The sequence below is a fragment of the Crocodylus siamensis genome, chromosome 2 (assembly GCF_052110815.1).
Source record: "Crocodylus siamensis isolate JL-2025a chromosome 2, ASM5211081v1, whole genome shotgun sequence".
Lineage (NCBI taxonomy): Eukaryota > Metazoa > Chordata > Crocodylia > Crocodylidae > Crocodylus > Crocodylus siamensis.
Genome location: NC_143396.1, coordinates 180428247 through 180454539, shown reverse-complemented (window position 1 = coordinate 180454539; position 26293 = coordinate 180428247). Strand labels below are relative to the sequence as shown.

General features: G+C 47.6%; 2 protein-coding genes across 9 annotated transcripts in view; one reads left to right on the top strand and one right to left on the bottom strand.

Moving 5' to 3' along the window:
• LSP1 (lymphocyte specific protein 1) overlaps window positions 1-26293 on the bottom strand; it is a 92955-nt gene that overhangs the window by 58624 nt on the left and 8038 nt on the right. Inside the window, exon 1 of one of the 4 annotated variants that reach the window (XM_090032484.1) lies at window positions 2187-2456. The exons of 2 other annotated variants lie outside the window; for them this stretch is intronic. In XM_090032484.1, the coding sequence (XP_089888610.1) occupies window positions 2187-2245 (59 nt within the window). In that variant the 5' untranslated portion in view covers window positions 2246-2456. Of the gene's footprint in view, window positions 1-2186; window positions 2457-26293 lie in introns of those variants that run through there. One more of the 4 variants, XM_090032482.1, reaches the window with a different exon arrangement.
• LOC149871417 (endogenous retrovirus group 3 member 1 Env polyprotein-like) lies at window positions 1335-24955 on the top strand. 5 transcript variants are annotated; one of them, XM_090032476.1, is made up of 4 exons: window positions 1335-1774; window positions 7651-7822; window positions 7907-8018; window positions 22364-24955. In XM_090032476.1, exon 4 carries the CDS (start codon window positions 22776-22778, stop codon window positions 24312-24314), a length of 1539 nt encoding a protein of 512 aa, XP_089888602.1. In that variant the 5' UTR covers window positions 1335-1774; window positions 7651-7822; window positions 7907-8018; window positions 22364-22775; the 3' UTR covers window positions 24315-24955. The 5 variants fall into 5 exon arrangements, with proteins under 5 accessions (XP_089888602.1, XP_089888603.1, XP_089888605.1 ...); XM_090032477.1 differs by having other exon boundaries at window positions 22341-24955; XM_090032479.1 differs by lacking the exon at window positions 7651-7822.

Sequence of the window (26293 nt, the reverse complement as noted above, 5' to 3'; positions counted from 1 at the left end):
CAATTTTACTCATGGTGAAACTTAGGCCGGCACTGTCCTGTGGAGAAGTTGACCTCCTTCCTAGAGGGTTTCACTGCATATAAAGAAAAGCACACCAGTGCAGGGACCAAAGTTTATCCATACTGTGCAACCCTATTGATTTCTCTGGTCTTCCGTGGGTTATGTGGATGTAACTAGCAGTGAAATTCATCACTCCCCCCACCCCATTGCCACCCATAGAATAAACACCTAAACTTAAACCGAATTCAACATAAATTTACAAACGACCCAACTCAACTGCAGTTTTAATCTGTATAATTCCTAAAAACTCTCTATCCTAGTACAATTATAGTAGGCAAGTCCTCTTCCCAGTTGGCACCTGTAATCCCTATTGGTATTAAAAGGAGCTTTGAACAGGTAATAAAAGAATATACCTCCAGGTATGCTATACTGAATCAGGGCCCTTGTACTGAATCCAGGCATGGAGGCATATGAGACTCTCTCTACACTTCTCTGTCCATCTATGATTTGCACCATGCTCATTACTTTGATTTCCTGCAAAAAGTTTCACTCCAGATTTGTGTTTTGGGGAAGACAGACAGGGTATCTGTCCTCTTACTTGCATTGCCATCATCAGCCCCACCCAATCCTCACCAGTTCTCTTAGTCCCATGTCCTATACCATTATTTGTCAACTTACTGAAATTCGTTCAGCAGTTTTATTTCACTTGCAGTTTCCTAAACCTTTCAACCCAGTCTCAAGCAGCATCATTCTGACTGGATATTTCCAAAAATGGAGTGGCCGCCTTGGATCCGGCCAGTGGGAACACCAGCAAGGGGTCAAAAGAGAGTCGAACATCCTCCCATCTCTCCCAGGGACTGATTCAATGCCTGATGAAGTCACCCGGAGTCTTTCTATTGATGCCAACACATACTGGATTGGGCTGAAGAGTGGGTGGGTGAAGGAAGTTTTAATCTGTATAATTCCCTTTGCACCTATAGAGTGAGAAACCCTTCTGAGGAGAAGCTGAAGGCTGCATTACTGTATGTGAAAATGCTGAAGCTGAATGGAGCCTGGGAACAGGAATCCCAGCTTCCCAAAACCGCATGCTCCAGATGGCCTCCTCCAACCCAGACCTTGGGCTTAGCATCCTCTGGCGAAGTCAGATGTTATGCAAGGAGCACTAAAGCACCTAACTTTCATCTCCAACTCGTTCTATTTCCCCTTCTTCACACCAAGTCAAACTTAGCGATGACAGAGTAATACATTTCCCCTGTCAAATGTGAGCTTGCCACATCCTCCGGCATGGGGTATAAAAAGCCTCTCTAGTTCCAGTAGCTACTGGGGAGCTGGAACACTGAGGCAAAGAGCAAAGAGCTAAACTGGCATTTCCAGTTCACATTAAAAAGCAGCATGTCAGCAGAGAAGGGAAATCCCATCTCCAGTAAACATGTGGAGCGTACAGTGTAGTGATCCTCTCTGGACAGTTTTGGGCTCAGCATTTAGCAACAAAAAGGAACCCAGCACGTTGAGGCTGCCCAATGAACTACCCTAGGATTACAGCCCAAGACACTCAGTGGGTGTATATCAGCATTGCTGTGAAGAGGAAATCAGTAGATCCAGGCTGACTTTATAGCAGCAGAGGAGCTGACCCTCTACGGACCTGCAGCTGCACATGAATTGCCCATAACATGAGTCACAAGAAAACTTTGCTAGGCAAAGTCCCTCTCCTCCAGTCGAGAGGCACGCACATCCACAAACTCTCTGAGCCAACAGTTCAAACCAGCAGGTTCAGGTAAGTATCGCAATACAGTCGCGTTAAGCTATTTTTGCTATGTGCTTTTGTGAAAGCCACTACCAGTAAGTTCAAATCTGCCTTCCTTATTTTATTATTTGAATTTCATTTCTTTTCCTGGCTTCCAATATGTTCTGTCTGCCTCAGAGCCCTGCTCACTAATGCATTCAACTGATTTAAATATATGTGCACACACACACACACACACACACACACACACACACTGTGCAACAGAACAATATTACTCTTCTCCCCATGGTATGAGCAAATGCCCCTCTGGGAAATAAACAGCCCGTGGTGTTTGGAATTAGCTAAATATCTATGGTGGAGAGTTAATGAACTGAGCTCCGTGTAACAAAGAACCCCTCCTCCCTGCCTTCACTCAGCCTGGGCTAGGCAGGTAAAGACTTACCTTAAGAGGTTTTCTAAGCCCTGTTTACTGGAATTCCTCCTCAGGATTGCACTGGTCATGGTGGGAGAGGTTGAACTCAGGGCAGGCTCACAGATCCTAGCTGCTAAACCTTCTTTTCCTCACTTTCCCCCACCCTTCCCTTTTCTCTTTTGCTTCTTTTTTTTAAAATATAAATAATCCTGTTAGTTCTCTCTCCCTCTCCCCTCTCTCTCTCTTCAGGAAGTTCTGCAGCTGGTTTCCTTTTGTTTCCCTAAGCCCCCCTGTTCCACCCCCCTCTTGTCTCCTCCACCTCTACCTCCTCCTTCTCAGCCTAGTGGAAATGTCAGAGAAAAAAATCTTTCAGAGAGAAGCTTTGTAGTTAGAGGCAAGCAAGGTCCCCTCCCTGCATGCATCTGATTGCTGAGTGAGCTCAGTGTGAAGCCTTGAGCTCTACAAGCAATAGACTATTCTTATATATTGATATCTGTTTCAGTCTCTTCCTTCTTAACTCTCCTTCAATCTTATGCTTTGCTTTCTTTTCTTTTCCTCTACTTCCCCATTCCCTATTTGTTGTCTGTCTTCTTCACTTTCTGGTCTGTTTCTTTCCCTATTAACCAATTCTTTCCTAATTGCACAAATTAGGAACAAAAGCCACTCAGGGACACAAAACCAGATTAGAGGCGCTTGCTCAAAAAGCTGGAAAGATAGCACACCGTGGCTTTACAGCTACAGAGCTAGCTTGAGATTGGGACCCGATGTAAATCAGCTTCAATCCAGGCAAGTCAATGTAGCTCCTCCAGCTGAGAATCTGACCCCCAGTACATGAATTTGCCCATGCAAGTAAATTATGAGACTGGCCAATTTGCAAAGAGAGTCTGCATTCTGCCATAGGAATACAGTGGTTAAAAGTGCTGTATCGACACCGAAAATTTAATGGAAACAATTTGCATGTGACAGGGTAGACTGTGAGGAGGTGAGAGAGCTGCTACTGTGCTGGGTTAGGATGACCTGGGTTATAGTCTCAGCCACTGACCTGCTAAAATGATCTTGGACAAGTCACTGCAACTCTGCCTCAGTTTCTTCATCTGTGAAATGCAGATAATGAAACTGACTGACTTTGCCAAGTAGTGGATGAAGGGCTGGCATTATTATTACTTCCTCTGCTATGGCAGAAAGCCTCTGTGGTCTAATAGACATGACCCTGGACTAGGGATCACAGGACCTATGTTCTTGTGCCATTGCTGCCTCGACATGGTGAATGACTCTGACCTCTGTTTCCTCTCCCATCCTCCCTTGTCCATTTTGACTGCAGACTCTTTGGGGCAGGGATTCTCTCTCTTTGTAGGCAGGGACAGTTCTTGGGCTCAAGCCTCTAGATGCCACGAAAAGGCAAAGAAAAAGAGGCAGACAAAACCCTTGGGGTAGAGATGATGTCTTTTCTTAAACCAATAAAATATTTGAAAGATATCACTTCTACCCCAAGAGTTTTATCTGGCTATGCCCTTAGACAAACACGGCTACAACCAGTATCCCTGAAAGAAAAGGAGGAGTATTGTCTAGTGCAGAGTTGGCTAACCTGTGCCACCGGTGCCAAAGGTGGAGCGAGCAGTTTCCATGTGTGGCACACAGCAGACGGGTACAGAATAGGAAGCACATTGGTAGATAGGGCAGGAAGCAGAAAGTAAAGCAGGAGATCAAGCAGGGAGCACAGGGCTGGGCAGAAAGCAGAGCAGCAAATTAAGCAGAGGAAGAGGATAGGAGTGGCATTTGGAGAGAGTGTGGGGCTAATTTATGGCAAGCTTGCCAAAAAGGGTAGCTCCCACTGGTCTAATGGACTGAGCCAAGGAGCCAAGAAGTGGTGAAGTCTAATCCCAACTTTTACATTTACTTGGTGGCCAAGTTGTTACCTCAGCTTTCCCATCTGTTCAATGGGACTGTTACCATTTGCCTCACTAGTGAGAACTTCAAGGCATTACGATTATGATCAGGTTTCATGTGATCTGAAATTTTCACTTTACTCTCTCAGTCCGTCACTTATTTGCATGTGATCATCAGTAATGCCGAGCTGTTTACCGTAACTCTGTCGCTTGGCATGCAGATGGTTGCCAATTGTCCCTGTAATAAATGAAGGAATATCTATCGAGAGAGTAGGTTTAAACAAAACTGCAAAGACGTAAAATGTTGAAAAATAGGTTTCTTTGTTATTCTTCTTCTTTAAGGAATTATAAATGATAAGAAATATAGTAAAAGTAGCCAAAGCATAGCTATCCTGTTCTGGTATAATTGATGACCCAAACACCATAATGTAGTAAAGCAACCAAAACAGGGCTGTTATGTTCAAAAAGATAATGATTCCAACCATGCTACTGCCAACACATGATGCACATGAAAATACCCATTGACTTCATTGGGCCTGCTACACGCTTACACTTGAGCACATGGTGTCATGTTGGCAAGGGAAGGGCATCTATGGAAGTCAGACCCAACTTGCCAAAGACTTTACTAGGACCTCTCAACTGCTGTCACCTTCAGGGAGGGTAGGACCAGGCACAGACAGTCCACACAATGTGGTTCTAGGTGTGGGTGTGTAAAGGGCCAGGGGGAACACAGATGGGGAAAAAATAGTCAGGAAGGAAGCTAATGCTCATGGCATTACCAATGACAACTGCTGCCGACTACTGTTGCAGCCTCATGGTCACAGGGCTCTTATTATAGCCAGAGATGCCACACAATCCAGAGGAAATTCAGGGAGGAATGTGAAAGCTGAGGCTTTGGTAGTACTGGGGAGGCTAGCATGGGCTCACCATGGGGTGGTGACAGGCAGTGCCATCACCTAGCCCCGTCTGAGAGGCTAGATCCTCAGCTGTTGTAAATCTGCAGAACCACTTTCTTGCCAGATGAGCTAGGCTCCACTGGGCTCACAGCAAACCTTTAGCTCAGAACAAAAGCAAAACGTCCAGTCAAGTTGAGCTCTGGGACTGTGGACACTGGACAGGTCTGTGAAGAGCAGTGGTTCTCAACCTTTGTAGACTTGTGACACCCCCAGATAGATCTGCAGCACCCCTCAGAAAATAGCAGCCCTTAGTTTCCACTCTTTTTTTTTTTCCCCAGCAAAAAAACAGAGAAGTTTTTCTGTTGCAGGATCATGAGGACTGCAAAGAACGCAGAAAGACCACACCTAGGGATTTCTATTGGGAATCTCTGGGTTTATCTTGTGAATCATGCTTGCAGACTTCACAGTGCTAACATTACATGGATCCCTTGAAAGGATCCTGACACCCTCGTTGCGAATCACTGATGTAGAGTCCAGAGCCCTTCTATATGTACCGCTTGCCCTCAGCCCACACACAACCCACAACACCCTGGAGGATTGGCAAGGGTGCTTGCTGCGTCTGGCTGACGGCTTTCCCAGTCCAGCAGGGCATTTAGCACCGCGGAAAAGTCAGGGGGGTAAGCTGTTTTACTGATAAGATGGGCAGAGGCTAAAACCCTGTGGAACAAAGAGAGGGTGAGTCAAAGGTGTGTGACAGGGCAGGGGTTTCACTTCTCACTGCATTCCTTGGGGGAAGGGAATTCCCAGGTACCTGCCAAGCCCCCTGCATACTGCCCGCAGAGCACAGGCCAATTGCTATCTCTACCCCCTCTTCCATCTCTGTCACAGCATGAATGGAGATTGAGGGAAGGAAGGGCTTCCTCCAAACCAGGGAGGGGCCTGCAGGATCCAGGGGATTTGAGTGAGGGGAGTGCTCCTATTTAAACGCCTGCATCCCAACTCCTCTTGCTGGAGCACAAATGCTCATCATGGCATTGGCGCCGATTTGCTCCTCCAGATACAGTTGAAATGCCCCTGCTGAATTGTATCTGAATGTCAACCAAAAAAAAAAAAAAAAATCATAGCAGCTGAGCCTAGTGAGATCCCCACTTACTGCCCTTCTGCCTCTCTTTGCAGCTGAAAATGGTTTGATCCTTGGGAAGCAGGGAAAGCCCTTACTGCTAAAGGGGTAGGACTGGGGGGGGTGGTCTTTCATTTCCTCTCTCCACTTCCCTACTTTTTAATCTGTGATGGAGCACAGCTGTTTCAGCGTGATTTATACCAGGCATTCAAGGGCAGCTAGGGGTTAGCATCAGCCATGCAGATACCCACAGTCCACTGCAGGGACAAGCCTCAGGAACAGCCATGGTAACCAAATAAAAAAATTGCAGCGCTAATGGGATAAATTTTCCTGCTGCAATTTTACAATCAGAATTAAAGAGTGCTGAAGGTACTGCCTCCCTGCAGAAGAAGCTCAAGGCCAGTGGGCAGTCTGTTGCTCTGTAGCCCCCTTTAAGACACGTGCTTGCAATGCCAGGAGGAGAAAGTTGCTCTTCAGCTCCAGACAAAAAGTGAAGGTGAGATGCGTAGGGAGGAAGTGACTCAATTCTCTTGCTGTGGGAAGGAGGGAAGGAGTCCCAGTGAGATAGGGCTGCACCAATTCTCATTAATTACACAATCACTTTGCTATGTAGCACTGGTTGCAAAATCATCAGGAAGCTAAAATATGTCTAGCAAAAAAACCCCCAAAATACCAAGACTCTAGCAAAGAAATGCAGCCAGTGACTTGTTCCAACACCACTTCAATTAAAAAGTCATTGTCAGGGACCATGTTGGGCATAAGCCACATAATTTGGCTGCCCTGGCTTTTAGTTGTTTAGGGTCGACTTCATCCCAGGTCCCTTCCCCTGTGCCCCCTCAGCATAGTTACAAGGAGTCTCTCCCTTTATGTGCATCCTACACACCAATCACCAGAAGAGTGGTTTTCCATGCTATGTGACCTACCTCGCACCAGAGTTTTTAGCAGGGTCCAGTTGCTTTAAATGCCCTTTCTATCCACGACTGTCTGTACCTGTACCCAGAAGCCACAGCCCTGGCTTGGCTCCAGCTAGGCCAGTAACATGTCTAGTGACAACCCTGAGCCTGGTCCTTGAAGAGCCTGAGTACCTTCTGCTTCTTGAGATTTTAACAGAAGGGAGTAGAGGGTGCTCTACCTCTAGCAGGACTGGGTCCAGCACTTGCAGAACGTTCTTGAGACGTTTTCTATCATGCAGACCTATGAAGATGCCAAACTCTGTGAGATGACAAAGCCTTCCCCCAGTAAGATCATCTGCACTCTGCCTTGCCCATCACGCTAAGGGGAGTGTTTCCATTGGCTTCAATACACTTTGGATCACTTCCAGGGCTGTGGAGGATGGTAGTGACTTTCAGCCTGTGTGGCATTACCAGTGAAGTAGCATAGTGTGCTTTAGCAGGACTAGAAAACAGACGGATGAACTGAAAAGTGCTTCATTTAGATGGACAGGGACGGTGGCTCATTTGTTGTGTTCCTTCATGATAGATTGGAAGATATCTTCTGTGATACTTTTCCTTCCCATGGCTCATTTTTTTAAAAAGCTCCTCAATCTTGTGTCTCACCTCCTTGTTTACTGCACTGACTCCTTTTCCTTGTAGAACTGCCCCCTGAATAAGGAATTATCCTCCAAATTGCATCTTCAACAGGACCCTTGGTTCTTATGTTGGATACCAGCTCAAATATTCTACTTGCACTGGATATCTTGGTTCCCTTCTCAGATTCCCTGTACACTGGCAATCCACATGAGTGACACCACTTGCTCATGTCTAGGTAAGGCAGCCCAACTGAAGAAGGACACTTTCAGGAATCCTCCCATCAGAAAGGATTAGAATTAACCTATCTGCAATATTCCAGCACGGGGACCCATCCTGAAGGGATCGCTTACACACCATCCAACTAGCAAACCATGGTACTGCATCATTTAACAGAACCAACCTCAAGAAGCATGGCGGTGATAACATGGCAGGTAGGTGCCATCTTTCCTACCTAGCATCATCCTCTCTATATAAACCACCATCAAGCCCATTCTACTCGTCCTAGCCTTACACTCTTACACACGCACAGACAAAGCACAAACCATACCTTCAGGAAAGTCTAACAGAAGTTGGTCTTTAGGATTATTTCTTAAATGCATGCTCAGCCATGTTCAGGTGTGGCTAAATAAGAGGGGACATGTTAACTGGAATGCTGTTCTAATGGACTGACAACTAGCATGTGAGGAATGCATCGGTTATGCATGTTTCCATCGCATCAGAATCCCAATGAATATGTCCCATTTCATTTCACCAAGACTTCATCAAATAGACTCATCAAATGCAGAGTCAGGATTTTAGAAGAGGGTGGCTTGTACTGTGAGAATATTTTAGGGCTTACGTGATTTTTTTTTCTCATAAGAAAGAGAAGAGCCAACAGATGGATAGGTAGGTGTGAATGTGGGAGACTGAGAAGGGCGGGGGGAAGTGTGGTCCGCTTGTTAGAGGAGATGATTTGGAGTTGGGAAATTGAATGATAGTCTTGACTCTTCTACTTGCTGGGCAGAACGAATCACTTAACTACCCTGCTCCTTCCATTTCCTCTGATGTAAAATAGAAATAAAATTGCTTACCTAGCTCACAGGCATGTTACATGCCTTGAGTTATACATGACTCTAAATCAAAGTGCGCAGCAGTTTTATCATTTTTATGGCAAGGGGGAGACAGAGAGGCAAGAGAAGCTGGGAATTGAAAGAACTTGCGAAGGGCCAGACTGAGAGCCCATCACAGCAAATGGGAACGCATGCCACAGCTGTGATGGGCCAAGGCCACGGAGAGGACAATGACTGGAAAAGCACACAATCCTGCAACCTTTTGCCAGGCTAACCTTCTTCTGGCTTCAGTTGGGTTAAACATGACAGAGGAAGCTCCCAAGGCAAAAAACCCATGTATCCCACAGGCACTTGCAGAGTGGTGCTGCAGGCAGGATCAGTCAGTTGCAAGGTTTTGCAGAGTCCACATGACAGGAATAGCACCAGGGAGACAGGAGGAAGCACCTAAGAGATGCTCACAAAGAGTCATTAGTGCCACAGAAAACAGGGCTGGAAGGGGCCTCAAAAGGTCATGTAGTAAAGCCCCCTGCTCCAAAAGTAGGTAACTAGGCCTCCTGTGTGACAGAACAAGGGAGAGGAACAGGACCAGCCTCAGGGGTGGGGAGCTATAGTCAACAGGATGGTTCACATCTAGGCCAATATATGAGAACAGAGGAGGAAACATCACTCTGTAACAAGGGCCCAGGCAGTCAGCAAACACTACACAATATTTTTTGTAAGTGTATCTGAACAGCACAGCCTGGGTGCCAAGATTTGTTTTATTATCATGAAATAAAAACAGGGAACCAGGCAGGAAAGACAGCCAGGGTCAGAAGGAATGGCCTCTGCTCCTTCCTCCCAGTCCTGGCCTGCTTCCCTTTGCTCCCCAAAACTGCAGGAAGAACCTGTCCTCTTCTGGCCCAAAGCATTCCTACAGGGCAAGACCTGTCTCCTTTCCCCAACCGAAGAGGCCAGACAGGTTGTATAAGTTCAGGGTGACAGACAAAAGAAGATGTTGTAGGAGAGTGAGCAGTGGGGGAAAAGGAGCAGGGCCAGGAAGGAATTTCTTTCCCCTCCTGCATCAGAGAGGGGTTTTTTTTTCCTCTTTTTTAAGCTTTTCTAGAACCACTGGGTGTTGGCTGCAGCCAAGCTTAAGGATTTTGACTGGGGTGCATGAATGCTTCTTGCTGGGACTTAAAGCCGGAGGTTCCTGGCTACAGGGTCTTGCCCCTCCAGTCAGGGTCAGACCAATCACCATATTTGGGGTCAGGAAGGAATTTTACCCCATGGTCAGATTGGCATGGATTGTGGGGGGATTTTGCCTTCCTAACTATCTGGGGCCATGCCCCTCTTCCTGGGATCTCTGGTGCATATATTAACAACCTTTACAGCAGCAGGGTGTTGGCTGCCATGGTCCCCCTGCTTCACCTGTAGCAGGTTAGGGAGTTATGTCTTGTGGTTTTGTCATTGCTGACTGTAGTCTTGCTAATAGGCTAGATAGTGGATTTGTATACAATGGTCTGGCTAGAGATGATCCTGCCTTAGGCAGGGGGTTGGACCAGATGACCTCTAAAGATCCCTTCCATCCTTACTTCTCTATGAATCTGAGACAGATGATATGACCATTATCATTTACATTACAAAGGCCCTCACTGAGACCAGGGTCCCACTGTGCTAGGTGTTTTATGTGCATATAATCAGAGACAGCACCTATGTCAGTGATCACGCAAGCACATGTGAGTTGCCCCAGCATGGCTGGAATGGGGGCTGTTCTGTAATACTTCATAGACACTGCACAGTACCTTAGTCATCCAGGTGTTTGCTATATAAATATACTCAATTAAATCAATGGGGTGGATGGGAAACAGACAGGAAGGCAAAACACTAACTCTAGATTAGACATTCTCCAGAATCTCCTGGAGAGTCATGACCGGACAATAAGGAAAGCCAGTGGCTCTGAGGGGACTTACTCCAGACCACTGAATGGGATTAGAACAGTGGGGCCAAAAAGCCAGAAGGAAGAGGGTTGCCATCTAGGCTGACCACAGTGAAGACAGTCCTTGGACAACAGCCCAGAGAACTGTCCAAGACTGAGGTTTACAAAGCTGCTGAAGACGTGGGCAACCAATTTCCATGAAAACAAACAGGAATTGAACATCCAAATCCATGTACATATTACAAACCTCACCCTTAAATGAGATAAATTTGGTAGGGTGGGAATTAGAAAAGCGAGCAAGAGAATGTATTTGTTGCCCCTTTTTTCCACAATGGCAGAGAAACTTGGCTACTGAGTGCAGGTCATCAAAAAAGACACCCTCAGCCTTTTCACTCTTGTAGGCAGATCCAGATGATCCCTGACCTTACCCTATCAAAAGGCATCCATGTAAGAGACATGCGCATGCATCTGCTGAGACCAGCAAATTCATTCCAGTTGTGAGCTCCTCCATACTGGAGTGAAAGCCTCCGTGAAACTGCTGAGCTCCAGCTGCAGGCCCAGAAGCATTAAGCTTTGACATGGCGGTGAAAATTTCCCCTCCATTTTCCATTCCCCTTCCTGGAGCAAGTTAAAACCCACCAAGGGAAACCAGGGCTAATATAATAGTGCCAGTTACTCTAAGATGGAGAACCATGGGTTTGAAAGCCAGGAAGGACCAGTAGGACCACCTATGTGAGGCATCAAGCCCAGAACCCTTGAGAGCACCTCTGAATCCTCAAGAGACCATGCTGGGGGCACCACAGAGCAGCACAGTTCACCCACTCAGCGAGCGCTACATCCCAAGACTGAGGTAATATGGCTGTTGGAGAGCTACTCTGGGAACGTGCTAATAAGCTCACTATCTTGGGAGCAATTTCTGGCATGCACCCATCACTGCTCTAAAGAGGCTACGTTGCATCTGTGTCAGGGTGTAGCCTATGAAGAGCAGGCATGCCGTGCCTTGCTGCAGTGCTCTCCAATGTGGTCCCTTCGTGATATAGATATGGCCAGTGTGAACTACAGCCTGTTTCAGACTATAACTTGGCCTGAAACTCCTGCTCACTGTGTCATGGGACATGATGGGAACTCAGCAAGAAGGGCTGGCGACGCCAATGAGAAATGAGGCTTCCCACAAAAATTAAGGACAGAAAGAGAGAGACGCATTGACTTCTAACAGAGGAAGCGGGCATGGACAAGCCAAGCATGTGTGACAAACCAAGCAAGATATGCAGTCGGTGGGAGTCTCTTTGCTGACTCCTTGTGGGCTTTGAAACAGGCCCCAGTTGAAAAGCGCCCAAGTCTGCAATCAAACTGGAACAGCTTGGAGCTTACAGGAGACAAAGGAGCCCAGGAACTCGGAGAGAAAGGGCCTGTTCATGTGCTCTGCAGACCCTGAGAAAAGCAGCAAGAGGTAGATATTCAGAAAGGAGCTGATGCTCTTAGAGGAAGCAAGCATAACGAGCCATACCTCAGTCAAAAAGAAGTGGGGAACAGGCATGGTGGAGATGAACTGAAACATATCGTCTCCCAGCCCCAGTTATTTCTCTTTCCTCATCAGAGCTCTTCCTGTGAAAAAAGGGTCACAATGTGGGCCTGATGAGGCAGCGGGGTGGGATAGGGGCTACTGGAAAATTTAAGCAGCAGACAACTTTTGCTAGCCTGGTAACCCCGCACAGTTAAGCTGGAGCAGGGCTTCCCCTTTTCTAATGGGTCAGAAGTTGTGGATTGTTTAAAGTTTGTCAGCAACTTACAGTTTGCCCATGTTAGTGGCTTTGAAGTAGTTGTCATCATCTCTGACTGCAGTGGAAGGGGCTTTTGTAGCATAGCAGTGCTTGCTCTCCTTCTCATGTACAGGGAGCGAGAGAGAGCAGATCATATTTTCCATGCCATCTGGCATGTGCCTGATAAGAGGAATCACACATACTGCCTATTTAGCAACAGCAAACAACTCGCATTTAAAGCAGAGAGGGGGAAAGCTTCATGGATTATGCGAGAATATGCCAGCAGCAAAGCGTGCATTTGTCAGGAGGTAAATCAGGGCTGTTAGGGAAGAGGACCAAATATTCAGCTGGTATAAATTGGCATAGCTTCCAAAGGCATCACTGATTTATGCCAGCTTATAGTCACAGATGCAACATTCAGATAATTCAACTCACCAAGGAATGGTCAGGTCTGGCTGTTGTTTTGGGCCATCTTCAGCTAGTGCAAAAATCCATTGACTTTATTAATTATGACCCTTGGCTCAGAGATTTTTCTCTTTTTCCTGACAATCCCAGGCTGGTTATGAGAGTTAGAAAGCTAGATTCTTATCTGATAACCTGATACAACTGCCCTGAAGTCAGAACTCCTTAGGTTCGCCCCAGCTGTGAATTGGGTTCAGTGTACACATCTCCGTAATGCTGACATTGATCCTTTCTAGTCCAGAATAGTTGTTTCTTGCTCCCCACAACCCTGTTACTGCTGAGTCAACAACTGTTACCATCCCACCCCCAGACCCAACTTCTTATCTTAGTAAAAAGCCTTTCTAAAAAAAAATATTCAGCAGTCAGGACCTTTGCAAACTTTTTCCTGTGGGGGAGGGAAGCTGCCAGCCACACTGCCCCTGCTTTGCACTAGATGAAATCCCCAATGAGTCTGGAGTGGACCTGCCTCTTGCAAGAGAGACAACTCAGACTGCTGAAGCCTAGGATTAAGACACTCAGGCGGCTGTCTCGCACATCTGGTGTGTATTAAGATGGATACACTGGCAAAGAAAATACACTCAGATTCCAGGCAAGAATAGTTAACCCATTCACTGCTGGGTCCACCACAGAGCTGTTTCCCAGTTGCCATCCCGCACAGAACGTAGGCAAAGTCAAGGCTTTGGGGAGGCGGGGGGTTGGGGTGAGAAAAAGAGGCGAGAGAGAAGCTGGTCTTTGGTTAAGTTGACGTGAAGAGGTTTAGAGGACCTGGGTTCAAGTCCAGCAAAACACCTCCCTTCTTTGGTGATCCTGGCAAATTACCTGGAGTTTAGGAGCTGCTGTCCCTCACCTGGATAATATAGCCTCTCCCCCATTCTTTGACTGCCTTGTATATTGAGATACCAGGCTACTTGGGATGGATGTAGTCTCTTATACAGTGCCCAGCATAAGGGGCTACTGACCTGTGATGGGGCCTCTTGATTCTACTGTAATGCTAACACTAATAGTACTGACTTCCTACACCCTTGTCCATCCAAGGAGTTTTACCTCAAAACATACCAGCAGCACTTAGCATGCAAGGCTGTGACCCATAGACTAGGTACATTTGTCTAGAGCAAGCTACTGGCTTGGCATCTCCAGCTACAGCAATGGTACATGTGGATGGCTTGAGACATTAGGTAGAGTAAACCTCCGTATCCCATTCGTACTATGTCACATCCACCCCAGTATGTTCCTGAGAAACAGCCAGTCATCCCCATTATTTCAGGCTCTTGGCATGTTTCTAAGAGGACAAGGATGCAAGAGCCCCTTCCCCCAGGCAACTGATATTGAGGGAGTACACTAAAAACCAGCACATTTTCAGCAGGGTGGGACATGGGATCCTTTTAGGAGAGCGACGGGCTCACAATGGCCAATGGCACAGAGATCCAGGCCAAAGCTCTTTGAAGTCAAAGCGTGTATGTCAGTTATTTTCAGGGAAAGCAGAACCCTCCCCTTGCATGACATGAGAACAGCCTCCATTGTTCTCAAAAAACAGAGAGGTCTGGCCATAACAGAGTGCCACTATGAGGAAGCTCATGCTGCTGGGGTTGTGACTAGTGCTGCTGGAATCCTAGCAGGCTTCTACTGGGCCCTGCTGCATGGGGAAGCTCATGCTGCAGAAAACACAGAGGGCTGCATGCAAAAATGAAAAATGAAAGGCAACAGAGATTTGCAGTATGTCACTTTACAATGTTGAGGTTCCTTAAGGGTCACACTGATTTCGCTTGCCAAATGCAGGAAAGGGCAGATGAGAGTTAAGGAAAAAGAGAAATTCTGAGGAAGGGTGGATTAAAAGCTGGAAATGTGGCTAGGTAGAAGGCAGCTGAAAACATGGGGTTCAATCCTGGTGGAAGGCACCATTCCCAGAGCTTAGAGCCCCTTTCTGAGGGTAGAGCTCAGGCCAAACAGAAGCTGCTACTCTCTCCAAGATAGAGAGCCGATGTCCTAGCTACCCTACTGTTCCTTGATGGGAGCTGGTGTACAGGAAACCGGAAGTCATGATAAAGTCCCCTTGGAAATGCTTCTCATACGCGGCATAAGCCATATGTTCTCAACCCTATACCACCCCTGTCAGTGACTTTGGGGCCACAAGGTTTGCCAAAGGATTACCCACAGGGAAGGAGGCCTGGCCAGGCCCTTCCTCTACCTGCAACTGCTCAGAAAGCCTGCAGGGGTTGGTGGCAGATGGCTGCAAGTAAAAACAGTTGTCATACCCAAGCAACCTGTACAAGACAGGCCCCAAACCATCTTGGCTTGGGCATTCTGTGTCTGCACCAAGCAGAGCTGTGGAGCAGATGAGACTTGGACCCACATGGCTCTTTCAGAGCATGGGATCCATTACTACCAAAAGGTGGGGAATGTCGGAAGGACCTGCAAGGTCAGGTACCCAAATCCCTCTGAACTTCATTGGGATCTGGTCACCTACCACCCACTGGCTCCTTGGAAAACATCAGACCAAGCCTCCAAGTGGCAGAAGAGTGGAGGACCCACCCGCTGCTATTCACGTGACAGACCGTGGTGAGCTTCAGAGGAAGGAGCAGCCTGCTCCAAGCTCTTGCCACCAACACATTTTCCTCTTAGGCCAAGTGTTTTTGGGAGGTCGCGTGCCCTGAGGTGGAAGGCAGGTGCAGGAGGAACAAGCAAAGGAGATGGCAGCCCATGGGTGGGGGGGTGCCCAGGTGCGGGGGATTAGCCTGGCTGAGGAGACTGATGAATTCTGAGCTGTCTAGAGGCCAGCCCCTGTTACCGCACACAGTGACAGCATGGCATGCCATGCTTCCAGCCCCGCAGCCTCCTGGGGCTGAAGAATGCAAGTACCATTGGCTTCAGGGAGAGCATATGGTGGTGGTGGCAGCAGCAGCAACTCTGCCAGGGACTGCTAGGAGTTCCCAGTATGAGTAAGACTGTGGTGCCATGCCCCTATTATTGGAGCCCATCCCCTCCCTCTGCAACCATGCACCCCCTGCTCTGCAAACCATGCCCCTCTCACTCTCAGAAGCCAGGTGCCTTTCCCTTCACCCCCTCCCAGTCTCCCACAGGGTTTTCCCTGGGCATCAACTCTGCTGGTTACACCTTTCCACTGAAGTCCTTTAGTTCCCCACAGAACAGGCCCAAAATAAGCCACAGCAGTTTAAGAAAAACTTGGTGTCAGCCCTGATAATGAACTATCATGCATCTTTGCAGGCTAGTATTGAAGGTGACTGTTTCAGCTCCTTAGCTGTTCACTGAAGCACCTGCTAGGAAAAGTAGGGCACCTAAATTAAGCATAATTATTTAAACATTACCCAGTGCTTGTGCCACACTTTGGAGGTAGGAACCCCGATGCAGAGTCATCAGACAGAATTGTTATGAATGCACTGGCAAAGCTGGGAGGTGGGAATTACAGGAACAAAGGTTTGGCCACGAGGGGTGGGAGGCCTTGGATTAGCGGAGGGTCAAGACTGAGGGCCAGAAATGTTGGGACCCCGTGGGACCAGAATCTCAAGGAACATATGCAGGGGGAAAGGCACATTTTAGCCCCTTAGTTGCCACATCATTGCCAGATCTAGCTGAGAAAGTGAGGCACCACCAGTGCTCCTGGCAGGCAGCTGTGATAAATCCTGATGTTTCGGTTATGACAAAAGGAAGCGCATTCAGCTTTTGGGAATCTGCTGGCAGGACTGTTAGAAATATTATTAAAAATGCATTATCAATAGCTGTTAGTTCCCATCAATAGTGTTGTCCTCTGAATAAGCACGGCTGCCAGCCCTCCTTGTCTCCTTAATGAGAGAGGGAAGGGGGGGTTGGAAACTGAAGGAAAAACTCCAAGAGCTCTTTGTACTAAGGTATCACTTTCTCTTTGTTCTGCAAATTTACTATCTCTTTGTTACACTAAATCACACTTTCTTTCATGGCTCCCACATTCTTAGGCTAAGATAAGAATAATTGCAATCTTAGCCTTGAAGTTAAACCCTTCATAACCTCGAGTGCTTTCTGGGCAAGCGCAATAACCTAATACATATTAAGCCTATCCGCCCCGCATACTTAAGTAGTTAATAATAATACACATGGGATGCATGATCTGACGTATTCACATGCATGTTTGTATGAACCGGAAATGAGTTGTAAGAGTTCCTGCTTCTGTACACGTGCCAGAAGAGAGGGGATAAAAGCCTGCTAATGATTGTGCCCGGGGGCAGAGGGTTTTGATCTTTTGTCTTCTCTCTCTGACCCTATTTGCAAATATATACCTTTTGTCTCACCAACAATGTGTGCCTAAGGATTATTATTCAATGAGCCTCCAAAGAAACGAACCATGATTTTTACATCAGAATTTGGCGCCCAACGTGGGGCTTTCTTTGGTTGACTCCGGAGTTCGTCGGCGCATCGTCTCTGCCCCCCCGGGGGGGTTGCGCGCCGAGCCTTTCTTTTTGGCTCGCCCTGAGGGGGGGCTTGAGGCGTGAGCCGGGACATCCGGAACACTAAGGGCTCCTATGCAAATTTTGGGTTTTTTTGGAGTCTCCAGGTACACATTTTTGGATTTGGATCGAGATCTCTGGGGTATCTGAGTGAGTATACGAATTCCCTTTGCCCAATTTGGTTCTGGGTCCGGAGCAGGAGGTGTGCATGTTCTCATGGTAAATCATCTGCTGTAAGGGACTTTTTGGTATTTGGTGTGCCTTGGGTGCACTTTTGTGGGCAAAGTGGGTACGGTTAGCTCCCGTGTAGAAAACACGGATACCCCTCTAAAGTGCTTATTACGTCATTTTAATAAATTTGCAAAGCCGGCCGATTACGGAGTAAAAATGAAAAAAGGTGATTTAACTAAGTTTTGTCAACTCGAGTGGCCAACATTTGGGGTCCACTGGACCCCGAAAGGATCCTTTGTGCTAAAAGAAGTGATAGCTATCCATGAAATTGTTATGCAAAATGGGTATTGGAATCAGTTTCCTTATATTGATTGTTGGTTGTGGGTGGTTCAAAATCAGCCACCTTGGATTAAGAATTACTTAGTAAAGTCTCATGTGATGCTTGTTAAGAAAAAGACTCGGGGGGGGGGCGCCTGTACTTCCTGAGTCTAATGAGGGGGGGGATTCTGAATTGGCTGAGTACCGGACCCGTGCTCCGGTTGCCCTGTCGGGTAGCGAAGATGAGTCAGACGCCTCCTCGGCATCCAGTCCTTCTGCACCACCGCCCCCTCCCTTAGAGAGACCACCACCGAAGTACCAAGGCATACCTAATGAGTTAGAGCGTGAGCCTCAGCCAAGTGCCTCATCTGAATCAGGAAATAAGGGTTATTATTTGCGCAAGCCTGTAGAGTCACAGCCGGTGTTGAACTGTCCGATGCGAGAGGTTATTGGAGAAGGAGGCACTGCAACTTTTGTCTACACCCCATTTAGCACTTCAGATTTATTTAACTGGAAAAATCAGAGCCCCTCTTTTCGTGAAGACCCTGAAAAGATGAGGGATTTGTTTCGATCTATTGGGCAGACTCATCGACCCACTTGGGCTGATGTCCAGATGATGCTCCAGACCCTCCTAACCCCGGAGGAGAGGAGATTAGTGTTAGGTACAGCAGAGCGTATTGCGACAGCCAGAGTTGAGTCAGAGGGTGCTGCTGGTCGTACTCTGCATGATACCTTCCCTGTAGAAGAGCCGAGATGGGACAATCACACTGCCGAAGGCAGAGAGCTGAGTGCACGGTATCTGGGAATTATAGTGGAAGCAATGGGAAAGGCAGTGCCTCGGGTTACCAATCTGTCTAAGTTGTATGAAGTGAGACAGGGAAAAGAGGAGGATCCCTCAGCTTTCCTTGGGAGGCTGTATGAGGCGTTTCGCAGGTTTTCGGATCTGGATCCAGAAGCCCCAGATAACCAGCGCATGGTAAATCTTATGTTTATTGGTCAATCTGCTGCTGATATCCGTAAGAAGTTACAGAAAACTGAGGGAGGTGCTGGGAAACCGATTTCAGAGCTGGTGGAAATTGCATATAAGGTGTATGGGAATCGTGAGCAAGTGCAGGAGCGCAAGGAGGATAAAAAGGCTCAGCGACAGATGGCAGCACTAGCAGCTGCTATAACTGGAGGGAACTCTGGAAAGGCTGGGATGCAGAAGGGGAAAGGAGAAAGAGTGGGAGCAGACGTTTGTGCTTATTGCAAAGAGAAAGGACACTGGAAAAGGGAATGCCCGAAGCTGAAGGAGAAGAGAGAGAGGGAACCGAGAGGTCACCTCATGCGGGCAGAAGACAAGGGTGAGGATTCAGAATGAAGGGGACAGGGATCTAAGACCACTACCCTTCGGGTTGGAGCCCGAGAAGATCCCATGGTAACCATTAGGGTTGGTGGCAAAAACTTTGAAGCCTTGGTGGATACTGGGGCTACATTTTCAATGATTCCAGAAAAACCCCCCTGTGCAGGAACTAGTGACCAGCATGTACTTGTAGAAGGGATTGAGGGAACACAATCCCGACTCCCTGTTTGTAAACCACTCCTCACCAAAGTGGGGGATCATTTGCTTGAGCACTCCTTTGTGTATTCTCCAAGTTGCCCGGTTGCACTCCTTGGGCGGGACTTACTCACAAAATTGCAAGCTGAGATCTTTTTCAGAGACGATCAGATGGTGGTCCAGCTACCTGTCAAGCAGAGCTCGAACTATCAGATGGCTCTCCTGGAGGACCGATGCCCTGCAGTAAGTCCAGAAGATCACATGACCGGAGTAGACCCCCTCGGTATGGGCTGATGGAACCCCTGCGCGAGCTAAGTTCGTCTCCCCGGTAAGGATCGTACTCAAGGATGGGGAGGGGCCCGTTCGGGTAAAGCAGTACCCACTCAGCCGAGCGACCAGAGCTGGACTCAAGCCGTTAATAGAGAAATACAAGAGGTACGGATGGCTAGTGGAAGGGTCTTCACCCTATAACACCCCCATCCTTGGAGTGCCGAAGGCAGATGGGGTCTCATACAGACTGGCCCAAGACCTACGGGCAGTAAATAAGAAGGTCCTTTCAGACCATCCTGTAGTCCCGAACCCTCACACGATTTTGACACAAGTACCGGGGGAAGCTGAAATATTTTCAGTGCTAGATTTGAAAGATGCTTTCTTCTCTATTCCCCTTCACCGAGAGAGTCAAAAATTGTTTGCTTTTGAATGGGAGGATCCAGACACCTTCCATAAAGCCCAACTCATGTGGACAGTTCTCCCACAAGGATTCGTAGCAGCCCCTCATATTTTCGGACTTGCCCTTCAGAAGGACTTGGAGGAGTGGAAGGGATCACACCCCGCAGTGACTCTCCTCCAGTATGTGGATGACCTGCTAGTTGCAAGCCCAAACTTGCAGCTCTGCGAGGAAGCCACCAGGTCACTCCTAAACACTCTGGGGGAAAAAGGATATAAAGTTTCTAGAGAGAAAGCCCAGATATGTCAGCCTGAAGTCACATTTTTGGGATATAAGCTCTCAAAAGGAGTCAGAGCCCTGAGTGCAGATCGCATACAGGCAATCCAAGGTCTAACCCCACCTAAGTCACCCAAGGAGCTGCGGGCATTCCTAGGGCTAACTGGGTTCTGTCGACTATGGATACCAGATTATGGTGGGAAGGCTAGACCACTGTATGACTCACTGACTAAGGAGAGTCTCACTAAATGGAAATGGAATAAAGAAATGCAGCATGCCTTTGATCTGCTTAAAGCAGCATTAACCCAGCCCCCTGCCCTGGCCATTCCAAACAGTAAAAAGCCATATCGACTGTATGTTCATGAGAATCGAGGGGTTGCATCAGGGGTGCTGACACAGCCATCGGGCCCGACCTGGAGACCCATGGGATATTACTCAAAGGTTCTAGATCCAGTTGCACTCGGGTGGCCAGCCTGTCTTCGGGCTGTGGCAGCCACAGCAGTGGTTGTTGAAGAAGCCCAGAAGATAGTCATGGGTGCGGATATGGAAATACTCACTCCTCATGGAGTTCCCCAGATCCTAGGGACTGAGGGAGGGAAATTTCTTAACCCCTCCAGACAATCACGGTATGAGATATTTTTGCTCTCTAATCCAGGACTTACTTTCAAACATACTACAGCCTTAAACCCTGCAACCTTGCTGCCGGAGCCAGGGAAACCGACGCATGACTGCCTTGAGGTCCTGAATCAAACTACGCAGGTGCGACCTGATCTTGCTGAGGACCCAATTGAGGACCCAGATGTTGAATACTTCGTAGACGGCTCCAGCTCTGTCATCAATGGAAAAAGACGAACAGGATGTGCAGTGGTAACCTTGGATAAGGTAGTATGGAGGGAGTCATTGCCAAGCTCATGGTCGGCACAGGCCGCAGAACTCACTGCGCTCACCCGAGCGTTACAGCTGGGGACAGACCAGCGGGTTAATATATACACTGACTCTCGCTATGCTTTTTCTACAGTCCATGCACACGGACTATTGTGGAAAGAAAGGGGTTTCATTACGGCCTCTGGGAATAAAATTGCTAATGGCCCCCAGATTATCAAGCTACTAGAGGCACTCCACCAGCCTAAAGAGGTAGCAGTCATTCATGTGCGGGCCCATGGGAAGGCTGCTGAGGAAAAGCATAAGCTTGGAAATGCAAAGGCTGTTTCAGCAGCAAAGGAAGCTGCATTTATTGGGGGAGAAGCGGAGGAGGTATCCAAGCAGGCCATGTCCCATGCCATATGGCCAGACATCCAAGATTTAGTCCCACAGTATTCCCCTGAAGAAGATAAATTTGCACAAAGAGCTTGTGCAGAAAAGAACTCCCAGGGGTGGTGGATAGTACCAGGAGGGAAAGTCATGATACCCAGGTCATTGCTTCGGGAGGTGCTGCAACAGCTCCATGCAAGAACCCATATGGGAGGTTTGGCCATGGGTGATCTAGTGATCCGCCAAGCAGTAGCTCCAGGGCTATATGTAGAAGCTCAGCGCATTGCTACCAAGTGCATCACATGCCAGAAAGTAAACCCCCGAAGGAAACCCCCTGTGCCAATGGGAGGTAGACCCTGGGCAGCAGACAGGCATGGCAGATTGATTTTGCCGAGCTCCCACGGTCCGGACATCACGGGTTTTTACTTGTCATGGTAGACCAGCTCTCTGGTTGGGTCGAGGCCTGGCCCACCAGGACTGCCACTGCAGCTACAGTAGTGAAGTATTTGTTGCAGGAGATCATTCCCCGGTATTCCCTGCCTGAGTCCATTGAGTCGGATCAAGGACAACACTTCGTGGGAAAGGTGGTTCAAGAAGTCGCGCAAACTCTCAAGGTTACTTGGAAATTACACACACCATGGAGACCACAGAGTTCAGGACAAGTGGAACGCATAAATAGGACTTTAAAGACTTTGCTCACCAAAATCTGTATTGAAACACGTCTTAAGTGGCCTCAAGCATTGCCGCTCGCTCTTACTTGCATTCGAAACACTCCCCGACGGGGCCTTAAATTGACCCCATATGAAATTATGTTTGGCAAGCCCCCTCGAGTCTTACCTCCTGGGATGCGAGAAAATGTAACTTTTGAATTAGATAATAGTGAGCTTCATATGTACGTTATTGCTTTGCAGTCTGTCTTGTTTTCTCTTCACAGGTATGCAGCCTCCTTTCAGCGCCTGCCTTTAGACGTACCGGTACATGACTTCTCCCCGGGAGACTGGGTCTCGGTGCAGCGGTGGAAAAAGGAACCTCTGACTGAGAGGTGGAGTGGCCCTTTCCAGGTACTTCTAACAACCCACACCGCTGTAAAGATTGCTGGCCATGACCGTTGGATACACCATACCCGTGTGAAACGACATCCACAAGCATCAGAGGACATCAACTCCCAAGACGAACTCACTCCAGAAGCTGAGTCGTCTTCGGAACAAAAAGCCAGCAAGTGGAGCTGTGAACCTACTGGTGATCTCCAAGTGCGCCTGAGACGGCTGAATCAAAGTTCAAAAAAATTAGACTAGAAAGTAAAAGGAAAACATTTAGGCTGTGTTTGATCTCATAAAAGGGAAAATATGGTGGGAATCTTAATGTGCCTTGTTGTTATCTGCATAATGAAAGAAGCAGGATTGCGTAGCCTTAGCCACTGGCCTATGCCCCCGCTTTCCCCAATTGTTTCCCCAGGGACAAATTTGTATGTTGACATGATGGAAAGAATTGCAGGTACTTTTAATCTTACCAACTGCTGGGCCTGTGGGGGGCTTCGGGAGGCCGGAGGCCAGTGGCCTTGGAGGGCTTTTCCTTTGGCCCCGAAATGGCTAGTAAGTAGTAAGGCAGATGTTAAAAGTACTAGTCAAAAATGGGATGAGAACCACAGTTGGGAACTTTCCCAAGTGGCGTTGGGAGAGTATTGCATCAGTAATAATGGTACAGGAAAGAGGTTGGGACACAGCCATTGCATATGGACTTTAAAAGTAAGGTGGATGAACCTTACAAAATTAGAACGGCTTTATTACCCCAATAGCCCAGGGTATAATCGGCTAGTGTGGCAGCATCCTAATGGAACAATTGTGTGGTTTAATAAGTATTGGAGTGCCACAAATCGAAGTGATGATCGGACAGATTGTACAGACAAGAACCAAGATGGGGTATGGGAATGTTCCATGAAAGGAGGCCACGCAGTTGCTGGTCCTTTGGGTCCAGAAGGAGGCTTGGGGTTTCCCGAGATGCCCTATGGTTGGGCCCCTCCAAATGCCACCAATAAAGAAAATAGGGCCTTAAGAGGATACTATTGGATTTGTGGACGACGGGCCTATACAATACTACCACAGGGGTGGACAGGAACTTGCTATATGGGAGTAATTGTACCAGCTTTCTTTTTGTTACCGTCTGAGGTTGGAAATAAGCTGGGAGTCTCTTTGTATGATGATTGGAAAAGGGCCAAGAGAAGTATTGATGTAAGTTTGACACAGGGTAGCTCCCAAAAGTGGAAGGAGGATGAGTGGCCTCCTCAGAGGATTATTGAGTATTATGGACCAGCCACATGGGCTAATGATGGGAGTTGGGGATACCGGACACCAATATATATGCTGAATAGAATCATCCGGTTGCAGGCAGTCTTGGAAGTAATTACTAACCAGACCGCCACTGCTCTCGAGTTATTGGCCCGACAGAGTTCTCAGATGAGAGCAGCCATATACCAAAATCGGATGGCCTTAGACTATTTACTTGCAGAGGATGGCGGAGTCTGCGGAAAGCTCAACCTTTCTAATTGTTGCCTCCAAATAGATGACAACGGGAAAGCGGTCTTAGAGATTGCCAAAGAGATTAGGAAAATAGCCCATGTACCAATACAAACGTGGGAAACCACATGGAATAAGGACTGGTGGTTTCAATTATTTGGAGGACTCTGGTGGAAAAAAGTAGGGTTTGTGCTTTTGTGTGCTCTAACTGGTTTGATTTTTATCCCTTGTCTCATTCCTTGTCTTACTAGATTGATAACCACCACGGTAGAAGGAATGCAGGTCGCAGCAGTCCCTCTAAAAGCACAGACTGTAGCAAAAGTCATGGTCCTCAGAAAAATTCCTCGTAATTATCTTGATATGCCCAAATGAAGTAAAGATCAGAAAGCATCTTGAGGGGGGAATATTGTTAGAAATATTATTAAAAATGCATTATCAATAGCTGTTAGCTCCCATCAATAGTGTTGTCCTCTGAATAAGCACGGCTGCCAGCCCTCCTTGTCTCCTTAATGAGAGAGGGAAGGGGGGGTTGGAAACTGAAGGAAAAACTCCAAGAGCTCTTTGTACTAAGGTATCACTCTCTCTTTGTTCTGCAAATTTACTATCTCTTTGTTACACTAAATCACACTTTCTTTCATGGCTCCCACATTCTTAGGCTAAGATAAGAATAATTGCAATCTTAGCCTTGAAGTTAAACCCTTCATAACCTCGAGTGCTTTCTGGGCAAGCGCAATAACCTAATACATATTAAGCCTATCCGCCCCGCATACTTAAGTAGTTAATAATAATACACATGGGATGCATGATCTGACATATTCACATGCATGTTTGTATGAACCGGAAATGAGTTGTAAGAGTTCCTGCTTCTGTACACGTGCCAGAAGAGAGGGGATAAAAGCCTGCTAATGATTGTGCCCGGGGGCAGAGGGTTTTGATCTTTTGTCTTCTCTCTCTGACCCTATTTGCAAATATATACCTTTTGTCTCACCAACAATGTGTGCCTAAGGATTATTATTCAATGAGCCTCCAAAGAAACGAACCATGATTTTTACATCAGGACCACGGGCATATTCTGAGGCAACATGGGGGGTTATGGAAGTCTGCAGCACAACGGATCATAAACTACAAAGAACACATGAAGCCAGAAGGGGTGATCCTCACCCCTTCAAGCTGAGGATCAGTGCTTTACAAACATGAACTAGGCTCACAGCACCCCTGGGAGCAGTGTTGGCCCCGTTTTAACAATGAGAAACCTGAGGCACAGCATGATTGCGTGACTTGACCAAGGTGACATGGCCAGCAAGTAGCAGAACTGAAAACAAAACCCAGAGATCTCCTGGTCTTGCATCTGTGCTTAAACCATGAGAGCAATGGGCAGAGCCACTGCTGCCATAAATTAAAGCTTCTTGGAGATTGGCCTTTGGGCCAGAAGGACAGTCTTTGCTTTACATGGGCTAAAACTTCCACTTCCCCCACAAAAATGCCCTTGCCTTGAAGTATCAACTTTTTTTCGTCTTAGCTCCGGGGCTGGTCCTGCCTTGTAAAAGAAGCGTGAGGAGAGCATGCCCTCTTGTGGGCACTGTGCACAGCTCCGGTGCTTTTCTGATGGGGATTAGAGCAGGTGGTAGCTCTCCCATTTTGTAGGATGTTTCCAAGCCAGCAGCCACCACGCCCTATAGTTTGGTGCTAGGGCAGGTTTCTATCCATTGTCAGCACAGTTTTTCCGATACGTGTCTAAACTCTGTGATCATTTGTGCAAGGCTTTTTCAACTCCCACCTTGCCTGAGCAAAGCCACAACCATTTAGCAGCGTGTGAAATATCACAGCACTGCGTGTTCTCGTTTCATCCACAGAATACCACCATGACTATTCAGCTGTCCCCAGGTCTGGCGCTACCTTTGCAGCCTGCAAGCCATGATAGCTCTGCTACTTTCTACCTAGCACGTTCCATGCACGGGGCAGCAACCCAGCTTTTGCCAGTGCTTTGCCTCTTAACTCCTCATCCCTCCTCAAGAGGAAACTGAAACTACAGAGTCCTGGCACCGGGATCCAGGGTTTGGTTTGGGCCTAGCTTTGCTCCTCATTTTTCCCATCAAGCCACCTCACTTTGTCTGTGTTCTCACCCTCCCCTCTTCCTTCCGAGGCTTCATTTTATTAGACAGTGTGATGGGAAAAGAGCATCGCTGTGACCCACAGCTGCTAAAACGGAAGATGATGTATGTACTAGGAAATTGTTTGCAGTCCAGCTGCAAGCATTTATGGAGAGGGCGGGGAAGGGAGAGGGAGAGAGAGATAGAGAGAGAGGAGCCCTGGCATCCTAGGTGGGCCCCAGCTTAGCTGACTCCCTTCTT